At 48.6% G+C, this 22,599-nt stretch overlaps 1 protein-coding gene across 1 annotated transcript in view; it reads left to right on the forward strand.

The window, feature by feature from the left end:
• The window catches only part of COG7 (component of oligomeric golgi complex 7), a 19,976-nt gene extending 261 nt beyond the window's left edge, over positions 1-19,715 (forward strand). The window contains exons 2-17 of the mRNA XM_026859369.1: positions 231-422; positions 895-1,011; positions 1,192-1,360; positions 3,156-3,238; positions 4,006-4,128; positions 5,900-6,098; positions 8,180-8,307; positions 8,901-9,055; positions 10,204-10,320; positions 10,855-10,920; positions 11,654-11,840; positions 12,848-12,988; positions 13,450-13,533; positions 15,491-15,605; positions 17,372-17,515; positions 18,921-19,715. Of these exons, the coding sequence (XP_026715170.1) occupies positions 231-422; positions 895-1,011; positions 1,192-1,360; positions 3,156-3,238; positions 4,006-4,128; positions 5,900-6,098; positions 8,180-8,307; positions 8,901-9,055; positions 10,204-10,320; positions 10,855-10,920; positions 11,654-11,840; positions 12,848-12,988; positions 13,450-13,533; positions 15,491-15,605; positions 17,372-17,515; positions 18,921-19,087 (2,187 nt within the window). The 3' untranslated portion in view covers positions 19,088-19,715. The remainder of the gene's footprint in view (positions 1-230; positions 423-894; positions 1,012-1,191; positions 1,361-3,155; positions 3,239-4,005; positions 4,129-5,899; positions 6,099-8,179; positions 8,308-8,900; positions 9,056-10,203; positions 10,321-10,854; positions 10,921-11,653; positions 11,841-12,847; positions 12,989-13,449; positions 13,534-15,490; positions 15,606-17,371; positions 17,516-18,920) is intronic.
• The last annotated feature ends 2,884 nt before the right edge of the window (positions 19,716-22,599 follow it).

The following is a 22,599-nucleotide window of genomic DNA, read 5'->3' on the forward strand; positions in this document are numbered from 1 at the left end:
CTCCGGGGGAGGGCTGGGCGGCCGGAGCTTAACGCTCGCACCCCCCAGCTCACAGGTCTTTGGTCTTTCCCGACCCAGATGATTCCGTGATAAAGTACATATTTAACTTTTAAAGATAGAACTAAAGTTTTGTGGTCTAGTGTTTTGTTTTGTTGTTTGTTTTCCTGTATTTTTTTTAAAAAAGTATTAATGATTACATAAAATTACTGAAAACCCCCCTTTCCTGCAAGGGTCCTCAGGCCCTCCCCACTGTACCGCTTGGTGTTTCTCTAGAAACGAGCCACCAGGCTCTCCAGAACATGCCCAGAGTCCTCCGGGAAGTGGAAGTCTTGAAACAGGAGGCGACGTTCCTGAAGGAGCAAATGATCCTTGTTAAAGAAGATATCAAGAAATTTGAAGAAGACACAGCTCAGTCAATGCAGGTAGGTTCATGGTTTGCTCTGTATTTATCTGCAAGTTGTGAAATTCTGAGGTTGCCAGAGTTGTTTGTATTAAACAACCCTGGGAACTCGAGAAACCCACTGCTACCACTGATGGTAGGACAGTGGGTGTGACACAGAGCCGTGGGATCTGCATGTCCCCAGGCACAGCTGATCGTGGCTCCGTGCAGAGTTGCTGTTGCTTGACTGGGGACACTGATTTCTGCCTGTTGTTACCTGGGGTGTGTAGCATCTTTGAGGCAAAGGGGATACTAAAAGTACAAATCCAGAAACCAAACTGACCTTTTGTTGTTTGACTTTGGAAGTTGATTTAACATCTCTAGCTCTTTGACCCAACTCCCTCCTCCTTGTGACAGCGTGATCATTTCATGCCTTTTTTAAACCAGCTCCCATAATACAAGTATCTGTGACAGTTATCTTTTCAATAGGCAACTTTTTTTTTTTTTTTCTTCAGGTCCTGGTAGAGATTGACCGAGTGAAATCTAGAATGCAGTTGGCTGCCGAGTCGCTTCAGGAAGCAGACAAATGGAGCACGTTAAGTGCAGACATTGAAGAGACTCTTAAAACACAGGTACTTACGCCTTACTTTTCTTAGTCTTTGCGCCTTAAGCTGTCCAGAGAAACTGCACTTAACAGTAAGTTTTTGAAGGGATTCTAAAACGTGTACTTGTTTGTAAAACGTCATTTTGGAACAGGTATTAATGCTTTCTGAGGTCGTGTTTGGTGAGTGGGTTGCCTTTCCCTGTGGCAGGATGTGTCTGTGATTTCGGCCAAACTAACCAGCATGCAGAGCAGCCTGGCTATGCTCGTGGACACGCCGGACTACTCCGAGAAGTGTGTGCACCTCGAGGCGCTGAAGAACCGCCTGGAGGCCATGGCCAGCCCTCAGATTGTTGCTGCTTTTAACTCCCAGTCTGTAGGTCAGTGACTCTTGGTGCCGTTTGCTATCGGGGTTTATTGTCTTCAAAACGTACAATGTTGTTCGGGTGGGCGGTTTGCCCTGAAGGCTCCTGGCGCTGGGCTGTGTGCTTTTCTGTGGAGCCAGACGCCGTGAAGTGTCACGTGCTCTGCGGTCCAGTGGATGTTTGATTTTCCTGCGGTTTGGTGTATCTGTAGGCACTGTGGGGAATAAGGAAAACGTGAGCTGCTTTTACAGGCCATGAAGATGTGTGGAATGGAGGTGGTGATGCAGGGCTGCCCTGGGGTCGTAGTTTAGTTACACCGTGGATGCTCTCCAGGTGGGAAGCGCTGCTCAAGTAAGCAGAAGGCCTCTGGTTTTGCGTTATTGTAGTGCTGCTGGGCATTTCTCTTACAGCTTGGGGTTGTAATCAAGAAGGAAGTTTGTTTGGAAACATCCTGACTCCTTACTACCTTGTGAAAGCTGGTTTTATAAACTCTCCTTTAGAAGATTTGACTTGTGGGGCTGTTCTTTGTGCTCCTCCTTCCCTCTCCTGTTGTCCCAGCGCTTGTCCTGGTTGTTGCCTCCCCTCTGCCCGCACCCCGAGGTCCCGGGGAGGACCCGGGCCGCGGTGCTTCTGCTGTGCTGCGCGGCTGCGGCCACGGGAGGGAGCCCGGGGGAAGGAGCTCTGTCTGCTGCGTTTCTAACAGATGTGTTTCATCCTTTGCCTAGGTCTCTCTCCTCTTCTCCCTCCCGTTCCTCTTCCTGCTTTTCTTTACACAGCCTCCTTTCCTTCCTTGGACTGTGCTTGTCACCTTCACAGTGGGTCCCACGCCTTTTTTCTGTTGCAGTACATTACCCTTTACAGACAAATTCAAGGCAAAGGATGACGTTTTGGAATATTTTCTCAGCGTAGGATGAAAGTAAATTGAATATTCATACGCTCTGTGAGTTCTCCACCAAAGAAAACGTTTAGGTGGAAGAAAGCCGCTGGCAGCAGGTCTGCTGGTGTGAGGTCCTTTGGGCGTACCCTTCAGAATAATTCCCTTTAGGCACTCTTTGCATTCTCTTTTAAAATCTATACTGGGCATGTGGAGACATTGGCTTTTTTCCCATTGAAGAGAGTTTCTGTGTTTACTCTGAAGTAATGTTTTTTTCCTGAAGCCCAGCTCCTATAAATGTAATACAAGTCCATAAACATATCCCCAGAGCGTCCGTATTCGGTGGCTTCCACAGCTGAAGAACACTTCGAGTTCCTTCATGTGCTGGTTTCTTTGCCTTCTGGGTCCTGTTCGAAAATCAAGGTCTCGTTACTGATTCCTCTAAGCCCAGCTGTATTTTGTGGACAGAACTGTAGTCATCCCCCTCACAGTACGAAAGCGACTCTGGGGGACCTGGGATTTCAGGGCTTTGTGTGAGAGCTGACTGTGCCCTTAGCTTGGGTGTCAGCTTGGGGAGTGGTGAAAGCGGAGCTCAGGACTCTGGGGTATGTTCTGGTTTTGGAGATAGCGGCTTGTCTCTGGAAAATAACCATTTCCTCCGAGGAAATGCTCTGGTTTTACCTGTCTTTAATACTACATTTGCTGCTTAAGAAGTGTAAGAAGTTAAATTCCTTCTTCGTGTCTGCTACCCGTTCTTGTTTGAGTGAGTTTGGGTGGTTCTGCTCCTGTTTGAGATCAGCAAACCAGAGGTGGAAGTGTGGCTTTCTGTGTAGGCTGTTGTGCATTCTCCCTTAGAAGAATTCTCTTGCTCCATTAGACTAAGGTCTCACCCTCTGACTGGGACTGACTGTTAACTGCCTATTTTGTTTTGTTTAGATCAGGCAAAAACGTTTGTTAAAGTCTTCACCGAAATTGATCGGATGCCCCAGCTTCTCGCTTATTATTATAAATGTCACAAGGTAAGTATTTTGATAATATTTTAATTTGGAGGAATAAAAATTTGGATTCTTGCTTGGCTTGGACTGTAGAGGGAGCTGCTACATCATGTATTTTACCTTTCCTGGTGGAAGGAGGATGGAATCTGTTCTTTTCCATGTTTCATCCTCTGACTTCTCTTCCTGGCTCTTAACAGCCTTGGTTACTCCCCGTGTTTCAAGAGTAATTCCCCATTCAGGGCTTTGCGTTCCTTCCCACAGCAGACATAGGATATGTGCGTTCTGCTTGATTTCTCTGTGCCTTATAGTTATGCTTTGCTTTTCTTGGATTTGGCTATGTCAGCAATAACTTTATTGCTGCAACTTGCCAGCTGCTGACTTCTGTAAACTCTTTTCAGGTAAGATTAAAAGTTGGAATTCCAGACAGTTCGGTAGCCATAACCCGATCCTCAAATTTCTCTCATGACTGTGACTTTTGAGGATTAAGTTCAAGGCTGGGGCTTGCCAAGTATTTCAACTATTATGTGGGGGTATCGGTTACAGTCTCATTTTATGAGTAAATACCAATGTTAATTAAATCTTTGAATCAACTAAGAAGCCTCTAGCTTCACGCTGAAGGTCTTTTCCTTCTGTGGTGCAGAATTGTAGCAAAACGTTATGCTGAAATCTGGAGCGAGGGTGGGCATTGTGTTTTAGCAAAAGCTCTTTGCCTGGAAGTTCTTGGTTTGAACTAATAAAAGATCTGTGGGCTGGCAGCTCTCCTCTCAGAACGGTTCCTGTTACCCCCGCAGGTGCAGCTGGTGGCAGTGTGGCAGGATCTTTGCCAGAGTGACCTGAGCTTAAACCGCCAGCTGACTGAGCTGTATGACACGCTGCTCGGGACCTGGCACTCGCAGCTGCAGTGGGCGACACAGGTGCAGTGAGCTCTCGGTGTCGGGGCAGGTGGGGGGGGGACGAGGCCCAGCACCCTCTTAATTCTCATCGGTGCTCCTGCTGTGCCTCGTCAGAGCGAGACGGGGCTTGGGACCTGCTCGCTTCTTGTCCAGCTCTTGCAGACGAAGTTTGATCTCTGGTGTTCCACCAGCAGCAAGGTTGCTGTGTTATTGACATTAAAGCTGCTCTATCGCTTTCATCTGTATCTTAAGTTAAATCTAATTTGTTGGTGTTGCAAATGTGCTCTCTTGCAAAACATCTGAAATGCCTGAATTGCTTTATCACTTGGCCTGGAGGAAGCCCTCAAGGTCATACTGGGCTGATTCATGTCACTCTCTAAGATATCTGAGGGCTTCTGCTGTCACCCCTTGGAGTCTGTGTACTTGTTTTTCCTGCCAAGAATAATGTAGGATCCAAAGAAGTTGTCTTCCTTTAGTGAAATGGAGAAATAAGTTCATATTGTTGAGCCTGTAAGAGTTTTTCATCCATGAAGGGTAAGAGATCCTTATCTTCATGGTACGAAGCCTGGTGCAAGCGCGAGGCCTGTGCTGCAGAGCAGCTCAGTGTTTCCTTGAAATGTATTTTTTCTGCCTGATGTTTCGATGTGGATTACAGGCCAGATATCTGCTAAAATGTAAGCTGACATTCTTTGAACTGGGGATTGTGAGAGAGAAATGGCGCACGGGGCAGAGCTCCTGTCACTCAATTTCCCGTGTTGCTTCTGCTTTCTGAAGAATCCTTGGATCTTTTTCATGGTGACCCCAGCTTTCAAAGCAAATGAGCGACAAAAAAGGCACAATAAAAGGCTGTAATGCATTTTCTGCTGGTGGAGTTGAGGATAGTGCATGTAAATACAAGTTCTCAGCTGATTATAGTCTTTCCAGTAGTGACTTCTGCCTGACCAGTAATTTGGATTGTGATGTAGTACTCTTTCTACATGTTTTACCAATACATGAGTGTTTTTCCCAACACACCTGAGTAAACTGAGTGCTCTGTTTTCAAATGCACTTTTCTGCCAGGTGGTTTGTCAAATTACCGTAGTGCCTGTGTTCTGCTGAATTCAGTTTTTGACCTACACCTGTCTTCCAGTTTCTTGGCTGCTGTATTCAACGCACAGTTTCAGTGGTAAATATGTATTGACCTAGACTTTTGTACTCAGGCTGTCCTGCGTGCTAGGTCAGTGAGGTTCCTGCAGTCTTAGCAGACCTCTTTTGTTGTTTTTTTCACCCCTTGAGAGGTTTTCCTTGTTTGTTTTTGTTCCCTTTTGGTGGGGAGCTCATGTTATCTGAGGTCTGTGGTCTGTCGCTGCACAAAATGTCATCTTCATGATCTGTATATCACTGTCTCTCACCAATAGGTAATTTTATATTAATTCTTTAGTAGAAAGAAGCAGTTTTCCATGCTGGGTGTGGAAAAGTCCAGGCTGGGCTGCTGCTGCTTTTTCTCCCAAGTCTTTCTGCCCTGGTTATGTCAGCCTCCCTGCTGACAGCATTTGCAGCCCCCTCAGTTCTGCCTCTTCTGTCCCTCTGTTCCAGGAGCCCAAGGACATCTGCTTGCCCCGGGGAAGGGGTGCTGCTTGTGTGCAGGCTGCTCGCCTGCAGGAGGGCTGAGGGAGGACACAGCCCCTGGGCAGGCAGGACCTGCTGGGCCCGTGCCGGGGGTCTGTATGCGGGGGGGCTCTCGGGAAGCTCTGGGCTGATCTCCGCTGCCTGTCGTCTTCCTCTGAGATAAGCTGCTTTTCTGCTACCCCAGGTTTTCAAGAACCCCTATGAAATTGTGACTGTGCTGTTGATCCAAACCCTGGGAGCGCTGGTGCCTTCCATCCCTGTCTGCCTCGGCACTGCCCTGGAGAGAACGGGCCAAGAGACCAAACTGACCAAGCTGCTGGAGCTCTACGATGCCACCGTCCACTTCGCCAAGGGGCTGGAAGTAGCAATGCTGCCAAACCTGAGTAAGGCTCTTGCTCTGAATTGTGTCATTCTCTTCTGTCTACTCCTTTGTAAAGTTCCATTGTAGGGTTTTGTTTGGTTTTACACAGAGGGAGAGATTCTCTTCTACTGTATTGACCAGTTACATGGTGTTTGCGCCTTCATGTGCGTGTGTGTGTATCTTACAGTAAAGATGTTGACAAACCTGAACGAGTTTACTGAAGCAGACCTGTTCTGAGCATGCTTGCCATACAGGGTAAATAATGTTTAGCACTTTTCCTTTTACAAGCATTAGTATTTCTTCTGTCTAACAGATGAGGAAATGTCTCTAGGGAAGCTCTTTGTGCAACCCATTGTGAAAGATCACAAAGCATAAAAGTTGAGGAGTTTCCTGGAATTAAGTCACACCTTACTAAACAAGAGAAAACCTGCTTGTAAGCTGCATCCATTGGATGCTTAAATTCTGTTTTATAGTTTTTCTGTTGCTACTGGCTTACGTTTTAATCAAGTGAAAATGCAGGGCCAAATATTATCTCTGATCCGTTGGTAGTTTATTCCCTAGCAGAATCCTCAGTGTTTGGATCAAAATCTAACCTGTGCTTTCCTGACTCTGAGATGTTCGTCATCTCATTGTGGTCAGGACTTGATGAATAATTCCCACAAACCACAAAGGAGTGAGGTGCTGTTTACACAGGTTTATGCCTGACTTGAACTCTTGGCTATTCATAGTCCTTTATTAATCCGGTGGAGCCCCTTCAAAGACCGGTTAGGGGAAAATCCTAAATTAAAGCTAATAGAGCATTCCTAATGCTGTGTTTCCTGTGTTTGGTTCCTCATAACCAAACCCAGATTCTTTCCTGGTCATGTAAATTATGATTACTGGGCAATTTTAGGGACTGTGACTGTCACTGTGTCTGGTTTTATTGCCTTTGTGATTGTGTCCTCTTGTCAGTCATTTTCAGTCCTTGGCTTGGCTTCATTTGTGCTTCGTAATAGATATGATTAAAAAGGACTTAGAAAAATTATGTCAAATTCTAGCAGATGATGGAATAGGAAGACAGCTGAACTGTTACACGAGTGTGTTAGAAGAAAACCCCAAAAAACCTTGTATTTCCATCTTTTTTGCAGTGGGGTGAGATGTTTGGGAAGAGAAATACCTCAGGAGTGGAAGGGCCAGGTGACTCATCGGAACAGAGCCAAACCAGTTCTGCCTGTGTGTGTGTGTGAGGGGAGGGTTCAGTGGTGATTCACAGATCGTTCAGGTTGGAAGGGACCTTGGGAGATGATTTAGTCCAACCTCCTGCTCCAAGCCAGGTCCGCTATGGGCTCAGACCATGTTGCTCAGGGAGTTGTTCAGTCTGACCTTGAAAACCCCCGGCCACGGCAGTAGCACAGGCTTCGGGCAACCCGCTCCCTCGCCTGCCCGTCCTTAGGGCACAGACGTTTTCTCTTGCATCGAGGATTCGAAGTAGTTATGGTTTCCTGCCAGTCTGAGTTTGGCAAATCTTCACAATAACAGCTGGTGTCCAGTTCTAATTTGAGAAATAATCGTTCAGACCTGGTTTTAGTTTGGGTTTGCAGCTCCCCGCTCGACAGAGCGGCACTGAAGTGCGAAGTTCGTGGTCCGCGTTGAACTCTGGTCGATGAACTCCTACAGTAGTAGTGCTAAGTGAATTGAGTTCGGTGTCAATTACTTTAAGTATGAACCAGGTTTTCTGATAAATGAGGATTGCCCCTGTTTTAAGTTGTGGGAGTAATGTGTTTCACTTCACAAATGGTTTCAATACTTTCCTTCTACTGTAGGTTGGAATGTTTAATAGATTTTTGTCACCCAGGCTGTTTCGGAGCAGTGAGTGATAATTTTCTTGAGGCACTTGTTGAGGTAGAACATCTTGGTTTTAGGAAGCAGGTAGAGATAATAACCTTGTTTTCAAAAAAATGGAAAAAAAAATAATCTGAGTAGTTGAGATGTAAAGCTGTTGGGCAGCATTCCAAGCCTGTGTAGGCAGCATGCTCTAATTGAAGAACTACTGCATGTTGCTTGAAACAAGGTTTTTAGTAGCGTGTTGATCTATTTGTAGACTAAACATCTGATTCTTTGTAGAGGAGCAGAACCTGGTAAAAGTGATGGAGCTGGTGGAAGCAGTGTATGGTCCGTACAAGCCCTATCAGCTGCAGTATGGAGACCTGGAAGAAGAAAATCTCCTCATTCAGATCAGTGCCGTGCCCTTGGTAAGGCAGCCAGCTGTTCAGCTACAGCGAGGCTTGAAGCTTCTGCTAAAGACAAAGACCCTTGTCATAGTTATTGCTCTTTCCTCCTCTATTTTTTTTTTGTAATATTTCCTGTTTGCAGTATATTTTTTTACTGCTAAGTAAATTTTGTTTAAGAAATAAAGTTAATTTCGGCAGCCTTGTTGGCTTGGAGGTCCCTTTCTTCCTCTCCTTCACCCAGTAACTGGCCCTGTGTGGATCTGCTGGAGAAAGACTTCACCAAAATAGTACTGTCAGCCAGGAGCCTGCGCCAGGTTCGATAAAATTTATTAAGAACAGGAGCTGGGGGAGGAAAGTCTTTCTTTTTTGTAGAAGATTCTGTTGTTGGCAGAACTATTTTTCCTTGAGGACCTGGTAAATGTAGGATTTGGCAGCCTGACTTTTATTAACAGTGACTGTGCAGGAGGGTGGAAGCAACCAGCGTTGTTCTCCCCGTAAGCGTTTGGCGAGGTTGGAGGATACAGAGAGCAGCGTGTTACAGAAAGTGTCTTTTCTTTAACGCCTGCACGCTCACCGAAAGATGAGTCGAGCTCAACTCTGTTGTTTCAATTTAGGAGCACTGGGAAGTAATCGACTGTGTCCAGGAACTGAACCATTCCGTCAACAAACTCTTCATCCTGGCCTCTGGAGCCATCGACAGCTGCGTTAAACTCACGGACGGGCTGGGCGTCGGTGGGCTCCTCAAGGCCCTGAAGGCTCTGTTCACAAAGTAAGGTGCTTCTGGTTACACTGCTGCTTTTACCTGGAGGGAGTCGCACGTGTTTGGTGTGGGGCCAAGGACGTTGTAGTTTGTGAAAACCGGCCGAGAGTGGAAAGTATCTATAAACATGAATCATCTGATGTCCCCTCCTACCGCTTCGTTCGAGCAGTGGCTCTTTCTCAGGGAGAAAAATAGAAGCGTTTTAGGGCTAAATTGAAGACTTTCCTTAGCTGTCTTGTGTGCTAGCTGGGCTGAATTTTCATTTTTAATAAATGCCTTTGAAGGGGAAAATGTTTCCTGAATAAGACAAAGACAGATGAGGCCGATGGAAGTCGATCTCAGTGGGGAAATACTGGGACAAGTGACCTCACATGCAGAATCCACCTGCAGGGGTGAGATGGCCCAGTGAGGAAGGTTCAACAGAAGTTCTTATCTTAAAGTGTCGCTGACAGCTCGCTTAGGCAGCGTGCCAGCCCTCATTCACTCCGTAGTTCCTGATAACGACAGAGCTGCTCACAAGGTATAAACCAAACTGTTATCGTGGTGCCCCGTGGGGAGGAGGAGAGCGCACTGCTCTGATCTCACCTTCTTTATGGGTAATGTGCTTACCTCCTGCTTATGGGCATTATTTAAAAGAAAAAAAAAACAGGGGGTGTGTGGAAAACAAAATGTTCTTCTTTTTATCCATGTTCTCATCTGGGGAGTAGCTGAGAAAACAAATTCATGAGATTGTTGTCACTGTGTTCCTGGAGTAAGGGCCAAGTGATGTTGGACTAGAAGTAGCCTTATAAACTTTTTCTGGCCTTTCCTAGGAGATGTGATTAGTGTTGTGGTAACAAAAATGTCTTACTCGTACCTTATCATGGGAGTGGAGAGTTCCTGGTAACCCACATGCAGCACATTGAAGCCACACAGTACCTGTTACTCTGCATTTCTCCCTGTCTCCTAGTGTGGGCTTGAGTGGGCTGTGGCTGAGCAGTTCTTCGCACCCGTGTGTTTGGACTGGAACAACAGTGTCTTCTCTGAACTGCTTTTAATATTTCTGGTTCTTATTTGGCCCTTGTAGAGGACTGGACAGATAAATCACAGGATGTGCAGTTCCGCTGCTCTCTAAGCCATCCTCTTATGCTGGTGCTTCTCCCCATTTCTCCTCACAGGTATACATCTGACTTTACAAATACTTTGCAGTCTATACGAAAGAAATGTAAACTGGATGATGTCCTATCAGATTCCCTTTTCCAGGAGGACTGGACTGCATTCCAAAACTCTGTCCGGTAAAGGGGATTATTATTTTTTTTTTTGCACAGCTCAGAACTGATTTTTGTATCAAAGTTGAAAGGGAGTTACTTGGGGTCAGTTTACACAAGTTCTTAGCGCAGAAGGCAGGGCTATGCCCGCGTAGCTGTGGGGAGCGTTAGTTCAGTGCCTGGGTTTCAGGTTGCTGCTGGCACGGTGAGTGCTGTGAGGCTCCCCACCCTGTCTGGAGCAAGGCTCTATGTCATATTGCTGGAAATGTCACCAGCGCTTAGAATTTTTCCCGGTGACACTGAGGTGGCCTTAGCCATGGTGACAAGAAGTAGCGTGTGGATGAGGCTGTTGGGCAAAAAAATTCAGCATGTTATCAGATGGATGCTGAGTTAAAGCCAGATTAACTCTTGACAGACGTGTCCCCTGTGCACTGTGGTTTGGTTATGGTGTTTTATAATTACTTGACACATGTCTGAGATGGGTTTTCAGAGGGGGGGGAAGGTTCTGGTATTACCTGCCTCAAATCTCACAACGTTGTGTGTTTGTCTCATCCTTCCCAGGATAATCACAACCTGCGGTGAGCTCCTTCGTCAGTGCGGAGACTTTGAGCAGCAGCTGGCCAACAGGTGAGCTGCTGAACGTAACTCACGACCTGTCAGCATAGGTACCAAGTAGAAAGAAAACAAACCCCAAGGTACTGCTGTCGCGTAGAGCATGGAGGGAAAGCAGAGCTGCTGGGATCTGCCCCCAGTGCTCCTGCCCATCTCTTGAAACATCAGAGGCAGGTCACAGACTGTCCCGGGCCCTCGCGGGGATCCTTCCCCTGGGATCCCTGGCTGGGCAGCCAGCGGGCTGGGCCCCGGGAGGTAACTTCCACCAGGTCAAATTGGCAAGATCCTCACTCCCCTTGTGACCTGGGGCGTGAGTCATTTGCGGAAGTGACTCGAGGTGTGCCTGAAGTGATCCCTTCCCTGTAACTTGAGGAGCGTTGGGCACGGGCAGCACGAAGATCCTCCGCTGTGTGTAAGCCCTGTTCAGCCTCTCGTATGCTGAGATGCTTTAGTCTGACCTGAGTGCCTCTGCTTCGTGTGGGACACGGGCCTGCAGCACACAGGAGCCTCGGCTTGTTCCGTATTTGCTAGACATCCTGAGAGCACGGTCCTCTCTTTTTCATTCCAATATTTTCGCAGTTTTTGAGTTGCACAGTAGACGTGAGAGTTGGCTGTAGTTGGTGCCTGCCAGCCGTGAGCGCTCATCCTTGCAGTAACATAAAGGTGGTGCTGGTGCTCGGACCAACGTGAGAGCAACAGGGCTGATCCCTGAGGATTTTGCTGGTGATTTCTGTGTACTTGTTTTCAGGATTTTATCAACTGCTGGGAAGTATCTCTCGGACTCCTACAGCCCTTGTAGTTTTTCTGGCTTTCAGGATAGCAGTTCTGCAGAAAAGAAGAGCTCTGTAAAGAATCCCTGGCAGGAATACAATTATCTTCTGAAGGAGAATCCATCCGAGTATGCCAGCCTTATGGAAACGCTTTACACTCTGAAGGTAGCGTGGTGCCTGGGAGAGCCTGGCTCTCTCACGGGGTGCTGTTGGGCCCACGGTTGTGGGTGAGCGCAGGATTCCCCTGCAGCCTGATTACATTTCATCCTGAGCTTTGGTGGGCTGTGTTCCAAGTCTCCCACAGAGACACTGTCTGACCTGCAGAGAGGTGAAATGTCCAAACCCAGGAAGTCTGGGCTCATTCCACCTCTCCCCAGATCCTGGCTGGGTTTTGTGAACATACTTCACCGGTTCAGGTGGGGGAGATTTTGTCACAGGACGCACTGGGAAGATTGTGTTGGAGCCATCTCAAATTCTGGAGCCCACGTACTGGCTTCTCAAGACTTTCTTTGCCACTTACTCTCTGCTGCCATATCCATTCTGAAATACAATTCTGCCAGATCATTCATGCATGCATCTGTGAACAGAGTAGAATGACTCTGGTTATCTTCCTGGGGATCTAAGTTATGTTTGCCATCGTCAGTCACATGTAGTGGTGAAGCCAAGGTTATGAGTTCTGTCTCTTATTTCCTCAGAGTGTTTTGATTTCTCTTGCACTTAATTTACCTGCAACTTGTGCAGCTCTGCCTTCAGTGTTGGATGTTCGACATTAAACCTTTGCTAAATACTGAAGTTCTGGAGGTCCCCTTCATGTAAAATGTTTGTGTAATTCCCTGCATGGCATCGGTTAGTGGTGCCCTTTGAGCAGGAGGTGGTTCTGCCATCGTCCCTGCAGGTTTCTCAGTATCTGGCTTGTGCTGGTGCCTGGCATGGCGGAATGGGATCCTGATTCTTTGTTTCACGTTTCAGGGAGCATTGCCCATGTCTGTCTTGAATAACTTGTGGTAATGGGGCATCCCAAAGGAAATGGGCTGTGCCACTGCAGAGGAAAGCTCCTTTGTGTTAGGGTGGCCTAATACAGACCTCCTGAAGAATGTTAACATAGCTCCTCTGGGGTGGGTTTAATGACTTGTGTATGAAAACATTTCTCTGTGTCTCTGCGTGTGCATTAGGAAAAAGGTACGAGTAACCACAACCTGCTGTCTTCATCACGCTCTGCCCTCAGCCGCCTCAACCAGCTGGCACACCACTTGGCTTTTGATTCTGTTTTTCTTCGGATCAAACAACAACTCTTACTCGTTTCGAAGATGGAGGTGAGCAGTGGGCACATCCACCTGATCCGCGCTGGCAGGGTTTACCCGTGGGGTGCCTCGGGGTGGAGTACAGCTCAGTGTTGCTTACCTTTCTCCTTTTCAGAATGTTTCCCTCTGGTATCATGTTTCTTCTGTGAGCTGCAGTCAGTGGAACAGTTTTACCTCCCTTCGTCCCCAGCATTCACAACAGTCAGCTATGTTTGCAGGCGCTGATGTTTGTTTGAGGTGTTGCTCTTCTAACCTGTGTGAGCCTGTATTTCCCACGGGGAGCTGTGTGGAAAGGGGGGGTGTGCCTTGGGCCTGAGGGAGGACAAGGGAAGCCGTTTTCTCACCATCTGTGTTCTGCTTTCGAGAGGTCCTGGGGTAGCCAACAGTTCGTGTCACTGGTGACCCCCTCCTAGAACACCGATAGACTTCACACACCAGAAACTCAGATTCTTTCTGCACTTTTTGCCTCACAGGGCTGGAATTCTGGTGGCCTTGGTGAGACCCTGACAGATGACCTGCCAAACTTCAGCCTGACTCCTCTGGAATATATCAGCAATGTAAGAGCACACAAGGGTACTTACTGGGGCCCCGTGCTGGGGGAATCTTGTCTGTGTTTCCCCAGTTCTTCGTAAAATAGTGATATTTTCTAAAACTGTTACATGATGGTGACAGATGCTCTCGGTGGTCCAGCCCCTATCAGTAGGGTTGTGCCGTTCATTGCAGCTGTTATGAAATCCCTGTCAAGTTCTGGAATAGCAGAAGAGCATCGGGAGCACAAGGAGTGGCTCTTCTCTGTTGAACTGCGCTGTTTGCAGTGTTCTCTCTGGGGTGGGAAATGCCAAATTTTGGTGGTAGGGGTGATTACTGAGTGGATCTTCACAATGCTGCAGGTCCTGTAGCGGAGGAGTTCCTGCAGTGTGTGTTGGTGTGATTTCATCGCACTACAAAGTTAAAGTCTTGAGCTCTTACCCCTCTAATCCCCACGTGACTCCCTGGTTTCTCTTTCTGATGGAATAACAATGAAACCTTTCTGGCCGTGGGGTGTCTGAGTGGAAGAGGAGAGCGAGCTGTTCATTCCTTCTGGCACTGCTGAGCTCGGCTGCTGAACGGCGGGCACAGTGCTCTCCCTGCTCCTGCCCGGCGTTTCAAGTCGCTGCCAGATCTGCAGTCCAGATATTAATATTGGCTGCTATTATTATCTCCGTACAAAGTAGAATTTGCTAAGCAAGTTTTTTGTGTTACTGTCATTCTGTGTGTCACACGGGGAATGGATTTTTCCAGGACAGGCTGCAATCAAAAGCTTTTAATATTTTGATTTCCTCTGGCTTATGGCCTACAAACGGTTACACTCTGCTTTTAAAGCTTTAAAAAAAAAAATGTATAGAAATGGGTAGTCAGTCAATTTGTGGGACAGTTTTATCATGGGTAGTTTGAATGTAGCTATCGGAGAGACTTGTACGAGGTTTAGAAAGGTCATGGGCAGTGTATGAGGTAGAACTTCAAGGGCAGGTTGTGACTGAATTGTAAGTAGCTTTTTAATTAACACAGCTCGCCAAGAGAAGGGGCGGCGGGAAGAGGCTGAATCTGCTCACCTGCCACTTCAGCTGAAAGTTAAAACCAAGATGTTTATGATCGTTACTTGGTTCTGTGAGGAATCAAAGGACGTTTCTGCCCGTCCAAGGCAAAGAGGAACTTCAGAAAATTTCAGATACAAAGCATTTGCTTTCTGACATCTTTTCGGATCTACCCTTGATCCTGCTGCCGAGTTGATAGGCGGGCCAAGACTGAGCCAAGGCTTTCTCTTGAGTAGTCTTAAAATAACACTGCTGCATCGTACGGTAAAATTGAAAACTAAAAAGAATAAAGTAGAGCTGACAAACAAATTGATGTGTCATGCGTGCTGTGAGGACGGAAAGGCGGGTGATGGGAGCTCTGGGAAAAGCTGTTAATGAGCGTGCTCTGTAATGGGGAGGCAGAGGACTCGGAGCTGTACCTGCACCTCGGAAGATTCTCTGTACCAGCAGATAATCATTCGTAAGCAGCACAGTATTTGTTGTGTGCCTGAAGTTACGTAGCTCATGTGCAAATCTGTGAGCCTGGTCCCTTCTTGGGAGCGATACGTTTCTGTAATTCATTATTGTATTATCACTTAAATATGTATTTCTTCTTCAGTAGTTTCATTTGGTTCAGTGTCTTAAATTCTGCTCTAGAAGACAAATTGCCAGGAACACTCCAGAGATCAAAGATTTGCTTGGAGTAACAATTCTCTGCACAGTTTTTCTTAACATGGCTGTTTCAATGACTGGTTCTCTGACCTCACGAAAAATTATTTCTTGTACAAAGTGTAATAATGAGAAAGAGCCAATTGGTTTCTGAGCAAATGTAGGTTAGGGAGTTGTTGTCAAGCTCAGCTTTCTGCTTTCAGGTGTGGATTACTGCAGTTGACTTTTTTTGTCTAGCAAAGTACTTGCTTCACATTTCTTTAGTGACAGCTCTTTTGTGTTTTTATTCTAGATTGGGCAATATATTATGTCGCTTCCTCTCCACCTTGAGCCGTTTGTCACTCAAGAGGATTCTGCTTTGGAGCTGGCCTTGCATGCTGGAAAACTGCCTTACCCCCCAGAACAAGGTAGGGTGAAACCAAAGACTTGAAGCATCCGGGGGAAAGCTTTTCCACTTTGACGTTACGTGGGTGCGACGTGTTATGGTATCAAAGCTCTTTGAGATCCATTTCCTATCGTCTGGTCGTGCTGTTTCTTCCAAGAGTCTCTTGGTAATACCCAGAAGGAGCCTCTAAATGAGTAAAACTTTCAGCTTTGTTCCAAACAGAAGCTTTAGCTTGGTCTGTTTAAGTTTAGTGTCTATTAAAACTGTGGTTTTGGTGCAGGGTCCCCATCTGCTGAAGCAAACAGCCCTGCATCGGTGATCATACGGTGTATTCTTACCCCAGACAGCATCGAAGCTGCGACTCTTGCAACAGCTGCTGCCTGGAACTAAGCTGGTATGAGGCTGAGGCTTTCCAGCCTCAGGCCCTAGAGAAATCTGGAGATAATGTCCCGTAAGCCTAACTTTACACTAGCCACTTGTAGTATAAAATACACTGTCCTCCATGGCCTTGCTGAGGACCACCAGCCCCTTCATTTGTTGCTAGAAAAAGAGGAGCCCCTGAGTTCCTTTCTTCAGGAATAGATTGTTCTCAAGCAGGATAGTAATGATGTTCACCTGTAAACAGCTTTTTTCCTCTGCCTCTTTTCTCTGTAAATCCAGGGAAAAGTACTGTTACACCCTGCATGAGGAGCTAACCTGCACCCTTCTGTTAAGAGGTTGGGAGCCCACAGCCGGGAGCTGGTCTGCTTCTCTGTCTTGTTTTGGACAGGTTTTGCTTCTTTGGGAATTTCTTTTCTTAACAGCCCGACCTGTGTTCTAGTCTCTGTAGTCCCATTCTTGCTCTGTCAGGGCACAGTTCTGGAATGCTGACCACTTCATTTCAATTCCTTTTTCATCCTAGATAAAGTCCAGCTGAAAAACCGTTAGAGCTCCAGTGTTGCCCAAGTCCTTAGCGGTCAGACCCAGCCGCAGGGTTAAGCCCCGTGCCGAGGGCAGCGGGGGGGTTCTGCTGGCGGGTGCAGCCCAGGTGCCTCTGCAAAACTTCCCCCCAGAACACACGAGGAGTTCTTCCTGCCTGTCTTTCCTCAGTGTCCTGCAGCAAGCTGAGTTTTGGCTTGTGCTCGTTCCCCAGGTGGCTGTCCTTACCTGCTGTGTCGTTAATCCTGCTGCAGTTAACCACAGTAGCTACATAAAGCCCCGGCAGCTGGCAGCGCACCAGGGTTTGCTGTGGTTAATCTCTTCTCAGTGTTTATTTCCACTGACAATCAGGGAAGTGTAGAGCTTGGTATTTATAGTCTTCCTGCAGCCTTCTGAGAATGTGCTCTTCAGTGCAGGTTTTTGCATTGCTTGTTCTGTCATCTTAAAGCACGTACGTGTTTAATAGCTCATTAATTTCCCAAACACCAACGAACACAGAAGGCCTTTAGGGCTTGAAAAATCCCCTGTGAATCCTTGTCATTGCAGTAGTTGGTAAACTACTCCTGGGAGGTGACCCTGTAGAAGGTGCCAGGCAGTGCCCCTGACCCCGGCACGGATCAGCCCTTCGGAATTACTTCCTCAGAGACGTAATAGAGGGAACTCAAGTGGTTTGGGTCTTGGGCTGACTTTCACTGTTGTATAGCAGCAGGGCAGGTGTGTAACTGTTTTGACTGCTCCAAAACCAGCTGATAAACTGGTTAACTTAATGTCCTGTTGAAGAAGCAGTTAACCATTGATGAATTCTATTTACAAAACCAGCAAATGCAGCCGAGTGGGACTGCTGACGGCTAACAAGAATTTTCTGTGCAGGAGATGAGTTACCTGAGCTGGACAACATGGCTGACTACTGGCTGGGCTCCATCGCCCGAGCCACGATGCAGACCTACTGCGAGGTCATCCTGCAGATCCCGGAGCTCTCAGCCCACTCGGCCAAGCAGCTTGCCACCGACATCGGTAAGCCCGGTGCTGATGCTCTAACACGTGGGCTGCCCTGTCCCTCCCGAGGTTTGAAGAGAACTGCAGTGAGGGTTTCTCCGTTGGTCGTGAGCGGGGCTGACCCCGGCGTGGCGGGGTGCTGCACAGCTGCTCTTTCACAGAGCGTCCTCTCGCCTCCCTCTTTCGAGGCAGGAGTGGTGTTCAGTATGTACTTGCTTCTTCACTGCTTTGTGCTTCTGAGTGTCAAAGCCCTTCTGAACCGAGAGGATTCCCCTACGCACCAGCCTTAGCAAGAAAGAGGTGTGTATTCTCTTCTCAGGTGTGGCACAGCTCTGTCCCCTCTCATCTGCGTTCTGCCAGGACATGCCAGGGGACACAGCACGTGCCAGGCCTGCTGGGACGTGCTCCAGTGGGCCATGGCTGGTTGATTTTTCCATCTACTTGATAGCTGAAGTAGGGGAGATCAGCTAAAGGCCTTCTAAGAGTAATTGTGGAATACTGGACCAGCATCCTTTTTTACAAAACCCACCGGATCAGCTCCCCTGCATGGCTTAACTCTATGTCCTGCTGCTCCGGCGGTGCCGGGTGACTAAAGCTACTTTCATCGTGCAGAAATCTTCAGCCCCAAAACAGGAGCCAGTTGGCCCGTGGTGTTCGCCCGCACCACACGCTGTGTGAGGACTGATGGAAGGTGTAGGGGAAGGTGTTTCCGCAGGATAGGGAGGAGATGGAGTTTTCTTATCCAAAGCTGATGGAAGTGTCACCTCGAGACCGCTACAGCCGCTGTAAACGCCAGTTAGTCCGTCCTTTGCTGCAGATCGTGGGTGCTGACTTCCCCACGGCCAAGCTCAACAATAAGGATACAGACAGTATCTCCTCCTCAGCTCACCTGACGGTCTGCTTGAATGCCACTGAACTCAGCCTGAATCTTTTTTTTTTTTCCCTTGGCATTACTTAAAAACGAGCCAGTGGATTAGAGGCTGGTTGCTCAGCGTTCTCGCTGCCATCCCGAATTCCCCAACTGACTTTGAATCAGTGAGCTGGAACTCCCTCCTGCCTCAGCAGCCGTTCGGCTCCGCAGAGCTGTCCCGCTGCCCTGCAGGCTCCGTGCCTCTGGCAGTGTGAGGATGATCCTTTATCGGGGACCGGTGACTGACCGCCCCGGGGGTGTTTGTGTGCAGATACTGAAACGTGGCAGAACGTGTCTCAGTCCTCAGAACAAAACAGATGGTTGTCTAAACCAGTGTGCAGGAAGCCAGAAATACACACCAGTCAGTACAGTGAGACTCCACACACGCTGCCATTTTCTGTGGCTTTGAGCTGGCAGTGGCAGGATTCCAGCAGCCGTGATGAGCGAAGGGTAGCTTCCATTTGCACAGTGTCTGTTACCCGTTCAAATACGTGTTTATCCTTAATCTTACAGATTATCTCATAAACGTGATGGATGCCCTCGGCCTTCAGCCATCAAGAACACTGCAAAATATTGTAACTCTGTTGAAGGCAAAGCCAGAGGACTACCGCCAAGCTGCCAAAAGCGTGCCGCGCCGGCTGGCCAGCAGCATCGCTGCCATGAGGGGCCTGGAGGGTTAGCTGTGACAGCCCTGCTGCCCCACGGCCTCGGGGCCGGAGCTCTGCACCCCGCGTTTGCGGCACTAAAACTCGGCGAGGACACTGAAACTGTCCCTGGAGATTAGGGGAAGTTATTTCTGAATAACTTTTAATAAATGCCTTTGTCTAGGAAAAGCTTGTTCCATGGTTCCATCCTTAGAGGAAAGATGTCCTACAGCCAGGTTTACAGAAAGCATCTGGATGACCTTGAGTAGGCTGGGCACTGCTGGCTTCTGACTAGAAACGGTCTGCCGGCTGCGGGAGAGTTCATGCTTCATGGCGGTAAGATGACTGGCTTTTTCAGAAAACTTAATCAATTCTGAATCTAAAATTACGGGGTAGGTGCAACAAAGATGGGCTGATTGGAAGCTTTTCTACCTGGAGGCAGTTGTCATTGCTCAAGTCTGTCATTATTCGCACAGTCAGGAAGACAGTCTCATCACTTAGAGGGTGAGGCATGATCAAGCTCAAGCCTGAGAATAAAACCAGTTTTGTAGGCTGTTCCTTGTGCAATTAATGTATTCCACTGAAAGCGATGGAGTTTATAAGAAATTTAATGAAAGCGTTGCTTTCTTGTAGAATTTATTAAAGCCTGGTGTATAGATCTTTGTAAAACAACTTGTCTAGCCTGAGTGGGCTTTCTCAGGAGGAAACCCGACAGAATACAAAGAGGTCCCAGAACTGGCCTGCGGGCTCTGTGAGACCGCTGCGTGAAGCCTCACGTGTGGACCCCTCTGTTTTGGAGGGGGAAAACCCATCTTTCCTCCCCTTATCTGGACCTGCTTCTGCAGTTTTCTCCGTTTTACCACCAGATGCCTTGGGGGAATAATTCCTTACGTGATGTCCATGTCTTTGTCTCTTCTTTCCTTGACTTAGTTCAGGCTGGTTGAATCGGTGTTGAGCCCGACCCACAAATCTTTCTGCTGTCTTTACTTTTTGGCTGGTTTGTTTTTCCCCCGGCAGCCTCTGTCTTGTGGCCAGCTCTCATTTCTCATCCCATGTTGCTGCATTTGTGCTGCTCCTCCTGGGCCTCGTTAGCCCGCTGTGTTCTCCCCTGGCTGCTTGTGCTCTTCTGCACGGTCCCACATCTGCTTTCGGCGCCCAACATCTTTTCTGTGGTTTGTAGCACACATGTGCCGTGCTGATACAGGCCTGTATTTTACCAGCGGTGTATTTTTTGAGTGGAATTGGATTTCTTTGCTGTTCTCAGCTGGTCTTTGGTGATGTTTTACTGCCAAACTGCAGTCTGGGGAGGTGAGAAGAGCAGAGGTGCTTTATAAACAGTTTTGGGGTTTTGTGAATTTTGGCATCTAAAAATATTTCAGAGCAGGGAAGCAAAATGTTATTTTCTGGAATGTTTGGCTTTTTATCTTGCAAAGTTTTCAGTAAGGTGTTTACTCTTGTTTCAGAGTTTGAAAAGTCTATTTAAAAAAATCCCCAAATGAATTGGAAATTTGCCACTGTATTGAGTTGGGGTTTCTCAGGGCTGTCGTTTGGCTGCGATTCGTGAAGCCCTTTCCCTGGGGAGCTCGGTTGCCCAGCTCAGTTGCCCATCTCGTTGCCCAGCTCCATGCCTGCTCCCACGCAGCGCCCAGCCGAGTCTCCCAGCGCCTGCGCTGCTGCTGCAGCAAGGAGAAACCCCTTCACCCACGTACACTTGTCTGCAGCCAGGTTGTCTGGGGGAGAGGGCGATGCTGGTAAAGAGCCGAGTCAGGTACCTGAGACACTTGGCACTTTTATGAGCTGTCAGACACCCTCTATAAACCAGCAGTAACCGCAATAGTAAACGGGCCGTGTCCTGCCAGGGAACACGCTGTTCCATTCACCCGTGGTGTGAGACGGGTGAACCTCTCTCTTTGTGCCTCTCCCATCCTCCAGCCTTGTCGCCAGGAGGATTTTCGGGGCTGTTCCTCGTGCCCAGGTTGTTCTCAGCTCTCTTGGGGCTTTGGGCAAATCGCTTGTTGTGTCTGTTGGAGGGAGCAGTGTCTTTGCTGTTGCAGAATTGGAGGATTTTGTTGAGTGTTGGCTTGTGGGCGTGCGCTGAGCGCGGAACTGGGAGGGGAGGGTGTCAGGTGCTCGCTTGCAGCTCGGCTGTGGGGTGGGATGAGGTGCTGTCCCGTCACAAGAGCTCTCCTTTTCGGTGAGGGAGGCTGTGCTGTGGGTCTGGGGTGCCCAGGGAGCGCAGCGTCCCTTTAGGGCGACGGGGAGCGAGGAGTCGGGCAGGGAAAGTCTGGGACAGAGGTGGGGGGACTCCAGTCCCCGAGCTGAAGCCCATGTGAAGGAGCACACCACGGGTACGCACCAGACTGACCCTCACCTCTCTTCCTCAACGGCAAACAGGCTGAGAACAGGATTTCCAAGGCAGTTTCATTATTTAAGAAGCTGAATTTAATTTTTTAAAAAGTGGTTAAGCTTCTTGTTCTTATGATCACTAAGTGAAATTGGGAAAGGTCTGTAAAAATTCAGGTATCAGAAGTAATAGAAAATGAAAACTTTTTGAAGTTGCCATTACTTTTGGAGCTAGTCATAAAATTTTAAAAATTCATTAAGTCTTGTAAAATGAGGGCTGCAGCTACTCCACACATTATTATCTTGGAACTGCTGCAGCGCTGTTGGAGCAGCTACACACTGGCACTTGGGGGTTTGGCTTTTCCAGTGAATTTTGAAGGTGGGAGTCGCCCCGTGTGGGGCAGACTCAGCCGTGCCGGCAGCGTCTCCCTGGGCAGATGGTCCCCGGCTCCTCGTCCTGCTCGTGGTGGCCCTCGGCACCCTTCCACCGCTGAGGGGGGACAGAGGGACCCGTGCTCGGGGAGCTTCAGGCCGAGAAGGAGCGTGGACGCCCCTCGCCCCCTGCCCAGAACATCCCGTTCCCAGTCCCGTGACCGACCCACGCGATCGTGTTTCCTCCTGGAAGTTGTGCACAAGTACTTCGGCAAGGCAGGTCCCGGTGGGATGTGAGGAGCTCCTGGGGAAGCCGGGGGCTGGCTGAGCTTGCTGCTCCTCTCAGCCCAGACCCCCGGGGAGCACCAACCCTCCTTCCCCGGCCACCCTCCCATCAGGGCGAGCACAGCGCCCCCCCTGCGAGCCACCCCCATCAGCCTCTTGCCGGCGCTGAGCTGCACCCGCTGCCAACTGCAACCGTAGAGGTGACTTCAGAATTAATTTATTTATTGCCGAGAGTACTGTTAAACAGCCGGGCGCTTCCTCCCCGCTCTGAGTCCTGATGGAGGCCGGAGTATTTCTCTCCGACGCCCGCTAACAGCCGTGCCTCCCCCCTGCCAATCTGAGCCCCCAGTACAAGCAGCGCCCGCGGGCTCCAGCAGCCACGGGCCCGTTTCCTTTCGCTCTGGTCCTGTTGTAGCGCTCTGGGGGGGACCTCAAGTGGAAAGTAGCCTGGGCCCACCCCGAGGCTCCGACCCACCGCACGACCACGGCTCCCCCGGCGTCCACCCGCTCTTCTCGCTGGGAAGCGCTTCCCCCCCCCCCCCCCCCCC

This window comes from Athene cunicularia (genome assembly GCF_003259725.1).
Source record: "Athene cunicularia isolate RWA chromosome 14 unlocalized genomic scaffold, athCun1 chr14_part2, whole genome shotgun sequence".
NCBI lineage: Eukaryota > Metazoa > Chordata > Aves > Strigiformes > Strigidae > Athene > Athene cunicularia.